At 36.0% G+C, this 14,745-nt stretch overlaps 2 protein-coding genes across 4 annotated transcripts in view; both read left to right on the top strand.

The window, feature by feature from the left end:
• Nucleotides 1-583: 583 nt before the first annotated feature.
• On the top strand, nucleotides 584-2,837 carry LOC132108147 (diablo IAP-binding mitochondrial protein-like). 3 transcript variants are annotated; one of them, XM_059514722.1, is made up of 7 exons: nucleotides 584-783; nucleotides 934-1,026; nucleotides 1,126-1,252; nucleotides 1,429-1,554; nucleotides 1,693-1,803; nucleotides 1,997-2,093; nucleotides 2,210-2,837. In XM_059514722.1, exons 2-7 carry the CDS (start codon nucleotides 983-985, stop codon nucleotides 2,413-2,415), a joined length of 711 nt encoding a protein of 236 aa, XP_059370705.1. In that variant the 5' UTR covers nucleotides 584-783; nucleotides 934-982; the 3' UTR covers nucleotides 2,416-2,837. The 3 variants fall into 3 exon arrangements, with proteins under 3 accessions (XP_059370705.1, XP_059370704.1, XP_059370703.1); XM_059514721.1 differs by lacking the exon at nucleotides 584-783 and having other exon boundaries at nucleotides 838-1,026; nucleotides 1,432-1,554; XM_059514720.1 differs by lacking the exon at nucleotides 584-783 and having other exon boundaries at nucleotides 839-1,026.
• Nucleotides 2,838-3,920: 1,083 nt separating this feature from the next.
• Nucleotides 3,921-14,745, top strand: part of nectin3a (nectin cell adhesion molecule 3a) — a 35,298-nt gene continuing 24,473 nt past the window's right edge. Inside the window, exon 1 of the mRNA XM_059514718.1 lies at nucleotides 3,921-4,469. Within this exon, the coding sequence (XP_059370701.1) occupies nucleotides 4,379-4,469 (91 nt within the window). The 5' untranslated portion in view covers nucleotides 3,921-4,378. The remainder of the gene's footprint in view (nucleotides 4,470-14,745) is intronic.

Below are 14,745 nucleotides of genomic sequence, written 5' to 3'. Positions count from 1 at the left end.
AGCACTGTTTTCAGCACCAAATCACTATTTACTGCATTTTTATCAAATAAATACAGCCTTGGTGGGACTTCTTTCCTAACTTTTCTTCTAAATTTTTGACCAGATTGTATGTGTTTATTTTATTTGGGATTTTATTTTATTTTCATTATTATTGTTGTTGTTTATTTTAGGTTTCCTTTACTGAAAAAGTTTTCTTATAACCCTTGAGGCATGACAACAAGAACAGAACAAATAGTCCTGAAAACTGTCTCCCAGCATGTTGATAATGAAGGCTTGAAAAGATATAAAGATAAAAAATCACTTTGACACATTAAAGCTGAAAGATAAGTTTTTAGTTCGACTAGAGGTTAACTGAATTGGTCTATCAATGGCTTTCTTTAGGTATCAGACTATGTAACTCACTTTAAACACAGGCTCATGTTACCGTGATAGCCTACATTTTGGTCCACTAAGACTTTTTCTTATCATGTAGCCTTGTTTTTCTGCCACACCCTTTCAGGCGTGCATGCCATGCTCATCAATTCCTCTGCCTGTAATGCTCTTAATACATGTTTTGTGATAGCTGGAGGTGTGTGTCAGCATGTGCTGCAGCTCAACCACTAAGAGATCACTAGTGTTTGTTTACCACAGCCTGTTACAACCTTTGTGCTGACGTAGTGTGTAAATGTGCGTCAAACCGAACTTTCCTTGAACTTAAACCGCTAAAATCAAGATTAAAGGTTTAAATAAACGGATCAATAGACTGCATGGAGGCCAGAGTCCTATAGCAGTGTATAAATACCGGTGAGCAGTGCTGTCAACTTACACCATTGAAGAGTTGCTTAAAGATACATACAGGTTAAAGGGATAAACTTGAGTATTTTTTTAAATTAGTATTAGTAAAAGACTTTAAGCAAATATGCAGGCTTTTAGTAACTGCGGTTTGTGTGCTAGTGGGAGTCTTCTTAAATGCCGGACTGACTTCCTGGTCGCCCGGAGAAACATGGCCGTCCTGCGACTGAGTGCTGCATGCGTTCAGCTTCTCAAGTAAGTTTGCGTTCATATTTTGCAAAAAAAAAAAAAGTCGTCGTAGAAGTGGGTGTTTGGAAGTTTCAACTTAGTCTAATTTATTGTGTTATATTACAGGGACAAGGCTAAGGTGCTCTGCAGAAGCCGCGTTCATCAGCGTCTCCTGCGTCTGCCGGAGGTCTGTCGATCCAATACAGTCGCGTTCAGTCTCGGCAGCAGCCTCTGTGCGGTTCCTTTCACACAGGTAACCTAATGCATAAATCTTACATATAAGCTATAGACAGTGAACAAATGACGCTCGTATAGATTTAATTGTGTTAAAGTGTTAAAATAATAATGTACAGGTAACGTTACATGATTTTATTATGATTTGCACCCTGTTGACAGGTGCAATAAAATGCTTTTTTTTTCTTTCTTCAGCAGGTTGAAAACCTTTCACATGAATCCCTGATTCGTCGGGCCTCATGTCTGGTCACAGACAGTGCCAACACTTACCTCTCTCAGACCACACTGGCTCTTGTGGATGCCCTCACTCAGTATGCCAAGGTAAGACTTGGAAACACTGCATCTTTGACCTATAGTTCACTTCGTAAAATTAGCAGCTCACTTCATTGCTGACAAAGGTGTTCGGTTTCTAATACAATAAATATATTGAATATAAATAAATGTATTTATTTTTCTTAGGCTCTACATACCCTCATTGCCCTTCAGAAGCGATACATAACCTCGATAGGTAAACTGACCCGTGCTAAAGAGGACAACATTTGGCAGGTGATCATTGGCCAGCGAGTGGAGGTAAATACTGTTCCTTTACATGTTTATTTACTTTTTGTAGAACAGGGTCCCCCTTAGTTTTCTAAGTGTTGTTTGCATTTTGCAACAGTATGGATCTTTATTAAGGCAGATCTTGTGGATATCAAGGTAGCCTAGTTATATTTAATTCAAGATTCATTTCAGAGCGTTCACTGGGTTTTTCTCTTTTTTTTAGGTTAGTGATAGATTGGAAGAATGCAAACGCTTCGAGTCAAACTGGATGAATGCCATCAACATCTGCAAGCTTTCAGCAGAAGCAGCCTACAATTCAGGTATGTTTATATCCTTAATAATTGGATTTTATCTACCATGCAGACTAAAAAAATAATTTATTGTACATATGACTTTGGTCCGGTCTGTGTATTGATTTAGCCTTAATGTTTTACAGGGGCAGAGCATGCATGCACAGCAACAAAGACTAATCTGCAGGTGGCACAGTGCAAGGTGGAAGAGCTTCGAAAGATCTCAAAAGAAGCAGAGAAAAAACTGGCCGAAGCGAAAGCAGAAGAAATCCAGAGAATGGCTGAATATGCCTCCAGCATTGATATTAATGATCTGGAAGATATTCCAGAGGCCTACCTTCGTGAAGACTAGAAAAACTACATGTGTTTTTGGCATTGATATTCTGTAGCCAGCAGTGAAACACTATGAGTATGACTGAGTCAAGAATGCACCTTGATATGAATTTGCAATCAGTATTGGTTATGGAATAATGAAGGTCAATGAAGGCCTCATTGATAAAAGTCAAAAAAAAAAAAAACCTGTATTGAGTAATTAATGCAGCATGTAAAATACATATAAAATTTATTGTGGAGTTGAAGCCTGCAAAGAAATTGCTTTGGAAGTAACACTGATTTCGTATTCGTATGCGTGTATATATTTTCATATTGTTTATTTTTTCAGTGCAATTGCATGTGTGTTAATGCAACAATGAAATCATATCACATGTTGTGATATCCCAGTGTATACAAAGTTGCAATCCGTGCGTTTTATATTTGTAGAGATCAACTGTTATTTATTATTCCTAATAAATAGACATTTTATTTAGAAGTTTTTGCAAAATGTGTGATTTCCAACCAGTTATTTTCATGAACTGAATTATGGTGCCTATAAGTTTTAGAGTGAATTGATATATATTTAAAATATTTTGTGGAGCATTATTGCATTGTCCAATACGTTATAGAAATGTTCATTCACATGCAAACTAATTAAATAATCTATAATATCACGATTATAATTACTATAATTAACTTTAAGGTTTAAGATGCATTTTAGTCAGTTTTATGTATAAGTTCAGAGTTTTGACCAACAGAGGGCAATATCATGCTTTTTATGGAAAAAGGAAAAAAGTTTGGCTGCTTGAATTTGGAAATACAACGTAATAATTACAATATAGAAGACTGTTATTAACTGTAAACAAAGAATAGTTAATGGTTACCCAAAATAGATTTATGTGATTATTTACTCACCATGATGTTCTAAACCTCTGACTTCGCTTTTTCTTCTGCTAAACACTAAATGCAACATAGCGGGGTCAGTCACCATACACATTTATTCCATAACTTTTTTCAATACAATACTATTTAAAGTTTTATATAAGTTTTTCTCAGTTTACAGACCAGGGTCCCCCACATTAGATTCTCAGTCAGCTCAGGGGCCTCCATTTATAAAACTCTTGCTAGATTTTCACTGTAACATTTTATAGTAGCCTAACTACAATTAAGGACAAGCTATCATGCGACATTGTATAATGATCAGCAGAGCTTTATTCCAAAGTAAAAATAATAATAATAATTCTAAAATTGTCTGCTATTTAGAAATGTCTTAGAATTTGATATGTTTCCTCTTTGAACTACACAAAAATATTTGTCTGTCTGTGCATCAAGTTCCTGAAGTCTTTGCATTTTAGTGAGAGAGGAGTAACATTCAGAAGAGGGCCAATAAAAATGATTCATTGGTGTAAATGGCACCACTCAGATGGGGATATATCACTTTTGGAAGACATAAATAAAACACAAGGAGCATGGAAAGCGTGCCCAGCATGGCTCACTCTTTAATCTGAGTGAACCGGGCGACATCTTCCAACACCCCACTGAGCCAACCCATTCCAATATATCTACTTTTGTAATGTTACAATGAACATTTTAGGAAATGCATTCCAACACGAGCAAATGAAGTTAAAGAATCTGTAATAGTAGCGCTGACAACACAGATGCGCCGCCTATATTAGACGATTGAATATATATCGATTAAAGGAGAAAGACATCCCGGGACACACTTTCGCTTTTTGATTTTGTGCAACCTTGTTTTATACATTTATTTAGTTGTTGCTATCATCATTTCCTAAATCGTTCGCGTCCGAAAGAAAGCAAATGCTTACTTCATTGCAATGTCCCGCGATGTTGACGGGTTTATTTTTAGTCGGAAACCGCTGCTGGACTGAAGGTCCCGCCCACGCGCGGCGCGGCTCGGCTCGGCTCGGCTGCTGTGTGTGCATCAGACAGACAGACACCGAGTGACTTCAACGAGGAGGATCTCACTACTGCAGTCTGAAACCATGGCAGAGGAAGTAAGACACCTCTTTGGGAATAGCACGTTTTTCCATGGACTTCTACCTCTCCTGGGGCTTCTCTTGAGCGTCTGCACTGGTGGGTACTTCATCTTTTTCAGGATGATAACGTGGACTTACCTTAAAGTTAACATGCAAGTTTGCGGTGAAGTTTACCTAGCGAGCTGGGATGGCTACGATATGGGTATGCTCCGTTAGCTGTTAAACTTAAAATGAACTGTTATTTAACTAATTAACAATTAACAATAATAAACTCTTTATCTAATTTTATAAATATTATTATTATTATTACTATTATTATTATTATTATTATTATCTACTGCCCAAGACAGCAAATCGTGTGTCAGCCTATTATCGTTGTTTTTCTTTTAATATACTTATGTACAGCCTATGCTTAAATGTCAATTAATGCAAAGGTTTAATTATTTATTGTTTTTTGAGTTTGATAATCTTTTTTTTTATTTTTTTTATATGAACTTCACATTAGACTTAATTAGTAGCAATATGACTTTATGATGTATTCTTTCTTTTTTATGAGGGGGGGGGGTATATTTCATAAATAAGTGTAACTGTCATATTAATTGATGCATCCAGACCAATAGGTGTCAGTATTAAGTTTATAACCACTGGTAGCTTATTATTGAGAAATAATCATTGACAACAACTTATAGGTGCATCGCGATGTGTATACTCTGTACTGTACTTCTATTCCATATTGTAGTATAAATAGTGTAAATAGTTCACTCTGAAAATTCCAAAAAGAAAAGCCAAAAATCAAATACCCAACTGATGCAATTAATAAAAATAAAAAAAGAGTTTGAAATGTTGTATACTTATTGCTCTAGATAGTCATTAGTACAGAGCCCCGCACATGACATGCAAGAAAAAATAAATAAATTGTGCGCACGATTTACTAATTCGTTCCCTAAATGTTCTAAAACGTGCACACGATTACTATTAGGTTCCCTCGATTTACTATTGTGTTCCCTCAATTTGCTAAATTGTGTGCACGATTTAGCAAATTGAGGGAACACAATAGAAACGAATTAGTAAATCGTGTGCACATTTTAGTACATTGAGGGAATGAATTAGTAAATCGTGCACACAATTTAGCCTACTATTTTTTCCTTCATGCTATGTCCGGGGATCCGTACATTAGACTTTGATTTTGAATGAGAAAATAACGTTCTAAAATGCATGCTTTTGACAGAAGGATTACATCCCAGCTAACAGAGAACATTCACTCTACTTGCACTGTTTTTTTTTTTTTTGTATGTAAATGTAAGGACAAAACATTCTTAAAGTAATGTTTGTGGAGCATTCATGTAACTTTATTAATATTTGATATACATTCTTAAAACATTCAGAGAAAACGTTCTGAGATCAACATTCTCTGAATGTCCTTATGATGTTACATGATGAATGTTCTCATAATGTTGATAGAAAACGTTTTGAGAACAACTTTCTTGGAACGTCCTTATGATGTTATTTGTTTGTGATAAATGTTCTAAATAATGTTTTTTTGTAACCTTTAAACAAAGATGTAACCATGAAAAGTAAGTGGACAATTCAACATTTTAGTAACATTTCCTACAGTGTTTTTAAAACATAAATTTGTTACCTTTGTTATAATGCATAGTGTATAGTATTTCTTTTGGGATTCAATTTCTATGTTCAGTGAAGATTCAGATTCCAGTGTCTCATGTAAAAAACACTAACTGATGAACCAGAAAGGAATGGTTGTAAAAAGTGTTTGTGTAAATGTGTCTGGTGTAGAACAAGTGAAAGGGTGGGTGTGTTTAAGCAAGGGGGTTAAGGGCGTACTTTAGTGCCTGAGAGGAAAAGGATCAAAGCCGCAGACTCTGGAAGTATTGACCTGTTATTGGGCACTCTGCCAGTGGCATCTTCCACTTTTGTTGCCTTAAATATTAGGTTAAAATAGAAGAGACTCTCTGCTTGCCCTTTAGAAAAACACTGCAAGAGGAAGTGATATGTTAAACAGAATGACTATAATCATATAGTTTGTAGACCAGTGGGAAGGGTGGAAAAATGGATGCAGAAAGCAACTCTAAGCATAAAGCATTTGCAAAATGGCAGGGTTAGGTCACAGGTCATCGTAGTTCGCTTTGACAGACTGAGTCACTAAATTGAATCAATTTAAAAGTAATATTTAAGAGGTTTTGTGATCTTTAACGGTATTATATATATATATATATATATATATATATATATATATATATATATATATGAAGAGTTCAGATGCAAAAGCCTCTAAGTGTCATTTGAAATTTCCATCTAAAATTAGGATTTTTATCAGGCTCCTATATTTATATTCAGTTATTTCACTTTAATAGCCTGGAAAAGGACCTGCAAATTGCAATTAAAGTAAAATGACTCAACCTAAGCATAGGAGCTTGATAAAAATCCTAATTTTAGATGAAAATTTCAGATGGCACTTAGAGGCTTTTGCATCTGAACTCTTCATATATATATATATATACATATATATAAATAAACAAAATATCTGTAATTGCATAATTATTTGCTATCGTTAAACTGTATTAATTATATATCTGCAATTTTGCATTTTGGTCTGGGCAGGTCTTTTCATGAATGCATCATAAATCCAACGTGTATGTAATTTGAAGAGAGAATGAGATTTGAGGCTTTGTAAATTCAGCAGTTTGATTTTCTGCAGTGTGCAAATTGATTGCATAGGGTCATTTCAAGTATACATTTAGTTGACAGGCCATTCACAGCGTTCATTATCGGCAAATGACATGCAGGCTAATCCAGGGTCACGTAAGGACAGAGTGCCTGTGATAGCCTCGCTGCTGTAGATTGAGAAAGATCTATGTTATGGAAATACAGTCAGCAAGAGTGTCACCCTGACCAGACAAATTAGACCAAGGTGAAAGCAATGCAGGCTCAGCTCCTCCATCATGCAGGTAATGCGTCACAAAAATATAGGTTAGCCTATGTTATTTCCTTGCTGCATGCTGAATGGATCAGCCAGACTGTGATTTAGGTTAATTGTTTTTTGTTGGCTTCCCTATCGGAAATATACTTAGGTTTGGCTGCTTTGTGTATGGAGTATAGAAGAAGCCAATGTATGTGAATAGTGATCCTGAATGTGTGCATTCTTTCACAAGAAAAGTTCGATGTACTGGCTCTTTATTATGGGTGCTGCATCATCCAGCCTGTTTTTTTTTTACTTTATTTTAATCTCACTTAGCCTACATAACTGCAGGCTGAAATATGACAATCATAGTTAAAGTTTCCTTTGAAGAAGGTCCATCAGGAAAGGACTTTATTGTGAGCTGAGGGAGCACGGAGCAAAAGCCATGAATGCAGAGAAGCATTTTGCTGTGATTGTGTTCCTTCCTGGAAGATGTGATAATCGGAGGCTCTGTAACTGGGCTGCTCTCCATTAAACAATGTAATGCAGTAACCTTTGACCATGGGAAAGTGCTGTTCCTTGTCATGAGTGTATTTACTTTGTTGAAAAGACCAAGATGGCTGATCACAGGCATGTGTTGTGTTTTGGATGATGGATTTCCTGTCAGGATTCTTAACTAGGTGTCTTTCCCTGGTCAACCAGCTTCATCAGCTAGTAAAATTTGGTGTTGGTGAATATAAATGTAGCAGGTAGGTTTTTCACTTTTGTACTTTTCTTCCAGCAAGTTCACATGTTTTTTTTTTTTTTTTTTTTTTTACAAAATGAGATTTAAGACAAATTATAAAATTAAATGTGTCATTTTATTGTTGTTTAGACAAAATGCTGCACTTTTCTTTTTGAAACTGAAATATAACATAATATTCTATTATTGCTCTTTTTTGGTTTTAATTGCTTCTGTTGTCTTCATTTGTAAGTCACTTTGGATAAACGCGTCTGCTAAATAACAAAATGTAAATATGATGTAAACGTAAATAGCAAAACTAAATTGAAAAAAGGCCCAAATCAAATAACACAAATAAAAGAAATCTCTTCATATAAACAAAATAAGGCTTTGTCTGAGCTCTTTCCATTTACAGTTGTTGATCCAAACAAAGATGGTGCATACATGCATCATGAGCAGTTTTTAATCTAAATTAGATTGTATAATTTTTAAATTTTGAGAAATTTTTACAGAATGATTTGACTTCAGTTTTGTGAAACTATACATAAAAAAATATCTGCATGAAACAGAAACAACAGACGAGCTGAATGAGACGCAGATTCACTCTCTGCCAGCAGGTGGCGCTTAAAGTGTTTCCTTGGTTTCCGCTGTAAACAAAGTAGTGCTGCACTTATGAACTTTAATATGCATTATATATTTTCAAAGTTTTTAAGTTGCTTGTTTTTTTTGTGATTATTTTATTTCATGATTATTTTACTTTCTTTTATGTAAAGCACTTTGAATTACCATTGTGTATGAAATGTGCTATATAAATAAACTTGCCTTGCCTTATACAGAGGCAAGATGAAAGAGAAAAAATACCATCTAAATTTTCTAAAGACATACATTCATATAAACTCTTACCTCAAATTGCACTTCCGCATCCGTACATTTATCGCTGTTCATCATACTTGCGAAATAAGTTGAAACAAAGTTTACAGTATGTTTTAAATCATGGCCGTGAGGGTGTTTTCAACGCATCTGGCCAATCAATGTCTACTTACGTCACGGTTAGTACCAGTTGTACTGGTTAGACCCTGCTCTGGAGTAGGAGCTAATTTGGTTCCTGAAAAAGGCAGAGTCCGGTACTAAAATAGCACCTAGTCCTAGGCAGTGCGAAAATGCCTAAAAGTATGTTGTTCCACAATTAGTTCTGGTACTATGAAAAGGTTCCAGTGGTGTGAAAAGACCTATTCAATGTTATTTTAGTATCCCTTTTAGTATATATATTTTGAATACATTTTTTTTTCATTCATTTCATTCAAGTTATTAATAAATCAATTAAATAAAGATCAAATAAAATATTTAATTTAATATAACAATTTTACTGCAAGTAACTTTTTTATTGTTTCATTTTCTATGGTTTAGGTTTTAGTTATCTATAATAACCCTGAGATAGTTCAGGTTGTAAAATGCCTTTTTACCTAGAAAATAGTTTGATTGTTTTATATATTTATAAATATAAGAATTTTAAATGTGCTTAAAAACATTAAGAATAAAAATGCAACAGTTACTTCTTCAGTGATGATCATGTTTTTGTTTTCTGAACTCATTTAAATCATTTTTGATGTTTTAGGTTAATATAAAGTTAAATATGTTAAATATGTAATACAACTTATAAGTAAAAAAAAAAAAAAGCTATCTGTATTAAAATTTAATCAATAAAATGTCATGCAGAAACTTTCCAAAAGAAACATTTAAACGGTAAATGATATCATAATGAGGACCCCTGCAAGAATTTTTGTCATTTACCCAGTTATCTTGATTGAGGCATAGCATGCACTAAATTCATGAATTCAATTTCCCATTATTGTGACTGCATGGCCACGGTCAGTACTTTCACTTGCAAAGCTTATTCATTAACATAAGATAGGTGCATGCATTCATCATATTTAGATCTTTTCCGGTGCATCACTCATGTGATTGGTGTTGAATGTCCTCTAGTTTCCTTACAGAATCAAATCCATCTGTTCATACTGCTCTGAGAGCCCCCTCTGTCCGGGCATTGAAACAAAGAGTGCATTTTATGTGCGATGATCTTCCATGCTGTCTCTGTAATTGTTAGTTGCTGTAGAAGTTTTTAACGAGGGCTACCAGGCAGGAACACAGTCCATGCGCTGTGATGTTGACGAGGCCTCAACTGCGATCTCTTTAGCTGTTGATGTATGAGGTAATCACAGGGACCTGTTGGGTGTGGGGTCCTTATGGACCTGCAGAGACATAAAGGTGGTTTTGCTGCATTTTATTTGTTATTGTAAATATGACCGCATGCTACCCCATGAGAGCATGAGTCCATGGTTTTGTACGACAGGGAAGCTTTATTGTAGAACTTGTAATGATCATTCAGCAGCCTTATACGGATTTCCTGTTGAACTGGGTTGACATCTGACAGGAATAGGCTTTGGTGAGAGAATTTTCAGAGACTTGACTAAATGATGTGTCCTGTAGTACCACCGTTTGAGATAATGTGATATGGGTCAATGACATAAGTTTACAATAAAGAGAGTTCTTAAAAGAAGATCTATCTTAAAAACACATGCAATGTTTTTAAATATTATACTATATATACTTATATACAGTGGGTACAGAAAGTATTGAGACCCCCTTAAAATTTTCACTCTGTTATATTGCAGCCATTTGCTAAAATAATTTAAGTTCATTTTTTTCCTCAATGTACACACAGCACACCATATTGACAGAAAAAAAACACAGAATTTTTTAAATCTTTGCACATTTATTAAAAAAGAAAAACTGAAATATCACATGGTCCTAAGTATTCAGACCCTTTGCTCAGAATTCAGTAGAAGCACCCTTTTGATCTAATACAGCCATGAGTCTTTTTGGGAAAGATGCAATAAGTTTTTCACACCTGGATTTGGGGATCCTCTGCCATTCCTCCTTGCAGATCCTCTCCAGTTATGTCAGGTTGGATTGTAAACGTTGGTGGACAGCCATTTTCAGGTCTCTCCGGAGATGATCAATTGGGGATCAAGTCAGGGCTCTGGCTGGGCCATTCAAGAACAGTCACGGAGTTGTTGTGAAGCCACTCCTTCGTTATTTTAGCTGTGTGCTTAGAGTCATTGTCTTGTTGGAAGCTTAACCTTCTGCCCAGTCTGAGGTCCTGAGCACTCTGGAGAAGGGCCACTCTGCCATAAAGCCCCGGCTGGTGGAGGTGGAGGGTTGCAAAGATGGTTGAATTTCTACAACTTTCTCCTATCTCACGACTGCACCTGTGGAGCTCAGCCACAGTGATCTTTGGGTTCTTCTTTACCTCTCTCACCAAGGCTCTTCTCCCCCTATAGCTCAGTTTGGCCACACGGCCAGCTCTAGGAAGGGTTCTGGTCGTCCCAAACATCTTCCATTTAAGGATTATGGAGGCCACTGTGCTCTTAGGAACCTTAAGTGCAGCAGAATTTTTTGTGTGACCTTGGCCAGATCTGTGCCTTGCCACAGTTCTGTCTCTGAGCTGTTCCTTTGACCTCATGATTCTCAGTTGCTCTGACATGTACTGTGAACTGTAAGGTCTTATATAGACAGGTGTGTGGCTTTTCTAGTCAAGTCCAGGATGATCAGAAGAAATGGACAGCACCCTGAGTTAAATATATGAGTTTCACAGTAAAGGGTCTGAATACTTAGGACCATGTGATATTTCAGTTTTTATTTTTTAATAAATGTCCTTGCATTATAGATAGATAGATAGATAGATAGATAGATAGATAGATAGATAGATAGATAGATAGATAGATAGATAGATAGATAGATAGATAGATAGATAGATAGATAGATAGATTCTGCTTGTTGACTTTGGTCACACAGGTGGAAAAGGTATTAAATCGATGGACTCTGACATGCATCAAACTTAAGGACAAAGCGCTCAAGCTGGGTGGTATTGATTATCAATACCGATTAGTGTTCTGGTCTGCCATTTGTGGAAAAAAAGGGGTGTGCAGAGAAAGTAAACTAAGTCTATTGTGTTTTATATTGACCAAACTGCTGCATTACTTTGCTCTTTAATTCAGTCTTGTTTGTGTGTCCTTCCCTTTGTGGCATCTCGAGTGTCCTGTGTCTTTGTTGGCAACATTTCAGTCCCCTGAAAGCCTTCAGGAACAACATCTCATCCTTTGATTTTGGCACTTCCTCGCAGACTTGTTTCAGTCGATTTTTTTTGGAGGACATATAGAGGATTTTGACGTTTCTGTTGTTGCGCAAACGGAATCATTGTGTGTGCTGATCTAAATAATGGAAACAGATTTTCACACTTATTTGTTTGAATTGTCTCAAGTTCTTCAATTGAGCTCTGCTTCCTGTTAGTGTATGCATGAACACTAAGGCTCAGAAGGAAAGGAAAACAGTTCTCAGTGAGTTTGGGAAGGAAGTCAAAAACCCAGCCCTTGTATGTTCAGATAGCGTGCTGTTCTGTGAAGCCTCATTAACAGCTCGCATTCCATACCTTGGTCACCTTGTTTTGAAACTCACATTTTAATCAGGCGCTCAGAGGACTAATGCTTCATGTAGTGCATTTAAAATGACTTTCCAGCTTGGATTTCAAATTAGGATCGTTTTTCAGAACAATGTGGTATTCTGAGGAAACTGTTGACTCAAAGCAAAAGAATAGTGGTTCTTTAGAAACTGCAAAAGGAAGTCTTACCAGTCAGGAAGGTGCTAAATTAGGAGTCTCCAACATTATTCAGAATGAGAGCAATTGTATTTGAGTTGAACTATGGTTTCTGTGTTAAAACTTTACTCAGTTCAGATTCAAGAGCCACCAAAAACATACATAAGTGAAAGTTAAAAATAATAATAATCTACATTCAAATGTACTAATAGGGCTGGGCGATATGGAGCAAAAAATATATCTCAATATATTTTGCTATGTCTTGATATACGGTATATATCTCTATCTTTACAGGAAAAATAACCCCCCAAAACTACTGCAAAAACAAATATGCCAAATATTACATATTTAGGGCCCTATGAAATTTTTTTTTTTTCTTCACCATATATGTTTTATTGTTACCTAATTCTGTGTTTTAGCATGTGTAATTATTTAAATGCATAAAAACAACTTAATTTGTAAAAAAAAATTCTTAAAATAGCCTTATGTGAAATGTTTTTCCCCTGTGAAATTCTGTGTATTTAAATTTTTCTGGTTATCAAATGAAGGCATAAAACATTCATTTAATTTATATTTTAATTATTGAATATTAAGCAAACTTTATTTTTTGGTAAACAAAGGGGATTTACTATTTTAAAATAAAACATGGAAGAAATGTTGTGTGATTATTCCTTAAATTATGTTCGTTTCATTTTAAGAGTAGTAGTAGTGGGCTATGTACATTCTGCTGAACAATAGTAATAGATTGCTGGCAAATACTTTTATATTGACGGGTTTGCCTTTACAGTTCTGTGTATTTGATACTACAGTCTATGATGTGATATGACGCTAGTTTTACTCAAATCAAACGGTCAGATGCTCATGAAGTGACTCTCAGTGCAGTTCTGAGATGTTGTTGTTCACGTATTTATTCAGTGAGAGGACAGAAGCTGAAATCACCGGAGCGTCACGCGCGCTTCAGTAAGACGCGCTTCTGCGCCATTCATTAACACAGACACGCAGAACATGCAGGACTTTTTGGGCTTAATATTTACAGATATTAGTCAATATCGCAATTTGATGTGAGTGCAATGACCTACTTTTGATTAATTCATTAAAAATTTGGCAAATCCCGTGACATTCCACGTTAAACTGCAAATTCCGTTTTTATAACTGGATTCCGCGATTCCGTCCGCGTTTTCTGCATCGTGGAAATCATTGGGCCCTACAGTAGACATCTGCCTGCTGTTCGCCCGACGCCTTAAAACCGAAGTATCCATTAGTGTTGCACGGTGCACCGATACTTCAAAAGTATCGTTATTCTCGGAAATTAAAAACGTCACGATTCGTAAATTTATTAGTATCGATACTTCAAAGAATGACTGTGTTCCAGATTGAGACGTTTTTCATGTTGGAGTGTGAAACGCACGCTTCCAGTGCCTCCCTATGGACGTCTGTGTTTTTTCTCCACAAGCAAGCAGCAAAAAAGCACTACAGCGAGATGGCTGCATTAGTGGCTTTACTAAACTGTTTAGCTTTACTAAAATGTGTGCATAATCGCATTAAATAGTTTAAATAAGTTGTTCAGATGAACAAAGCACGAGGTTTTCTTGTATAATTACCATTTTAATTGTTTGGTCATCATTTATAATATTCACATTAATCGGGGATTAAACGTGGAGTTATGTTCTGTATGCTAAATATGAAAACGAGCGTATCTGCACAGCTCCTATAACTGCGCTTTGTATCTGCTGGTTGCTGATCGAGATTTACATGCTTGGCTCACTGACCCCGTAAACTCATTCATTTCATTCACGAACGAGATGTATCAGTTCATCAAACTCGTTCACGAACGAGAAGATCTCTCGATCTCGTTCAGTGAAGGGCGGATTCGTTCACTACATTCAACAAATCACATGCTCCGTTATCTTGAGTAACTCTCTGACAGGATGAAACAGTTCACAGAGCTGTTCACGAGCTGTGTATGCGCTGCTAATAGCGCTGAGCTCGCGCGCTACTGTGGAGGGAGGAACTTCAGTGAACAAGAAATATGAGTCTAGTAGCAACGTATCTTATGTGATGTCCCCGATGCGCGGGTCGGG

The sequence above is a fragment of the Carassius carassius genome, chromosome 28, assembly GCF_963082965.1.
Source record: "Carassius carassius chromosome 28, fCarCar2.1, whole genome shotgun sequence".
Lineage (NCBI taxonomy): Eukaryota > Metazoa > Chordata > Actinopteri > Cypriniformes > Cyprinidae > Carassius > Carassius carassius.
This window is presented reverse-complemented; position numbering and strand designations above follow the sequence as displayed.

Excerpts from the sequence above, each read along its gene's own strand:
- LOC132108147 (XM_059514720.1), top strand. The coding sequence starts at position 899 with ATGCAGGCTTTTAGTAACTGCGGTTTGTGTGCTAGTGGGAGTCTTCTT. Across the intron at positions 1,027-1,125 it reads GCATGCGTTCAGCTTCTCAA|GGACAAGGCTAAGGTGCTCT; the intron begins GTAAGTTTGCGT and ends GTTATATTACAG. Across the intron at positions 2,094-2,209 it reads AGAAGCAGCCTACAATTCAG|GGGCAGAGCATGCATGCACA; the intron begins GTATGTTTATAT and ends AATGTTTTACAG.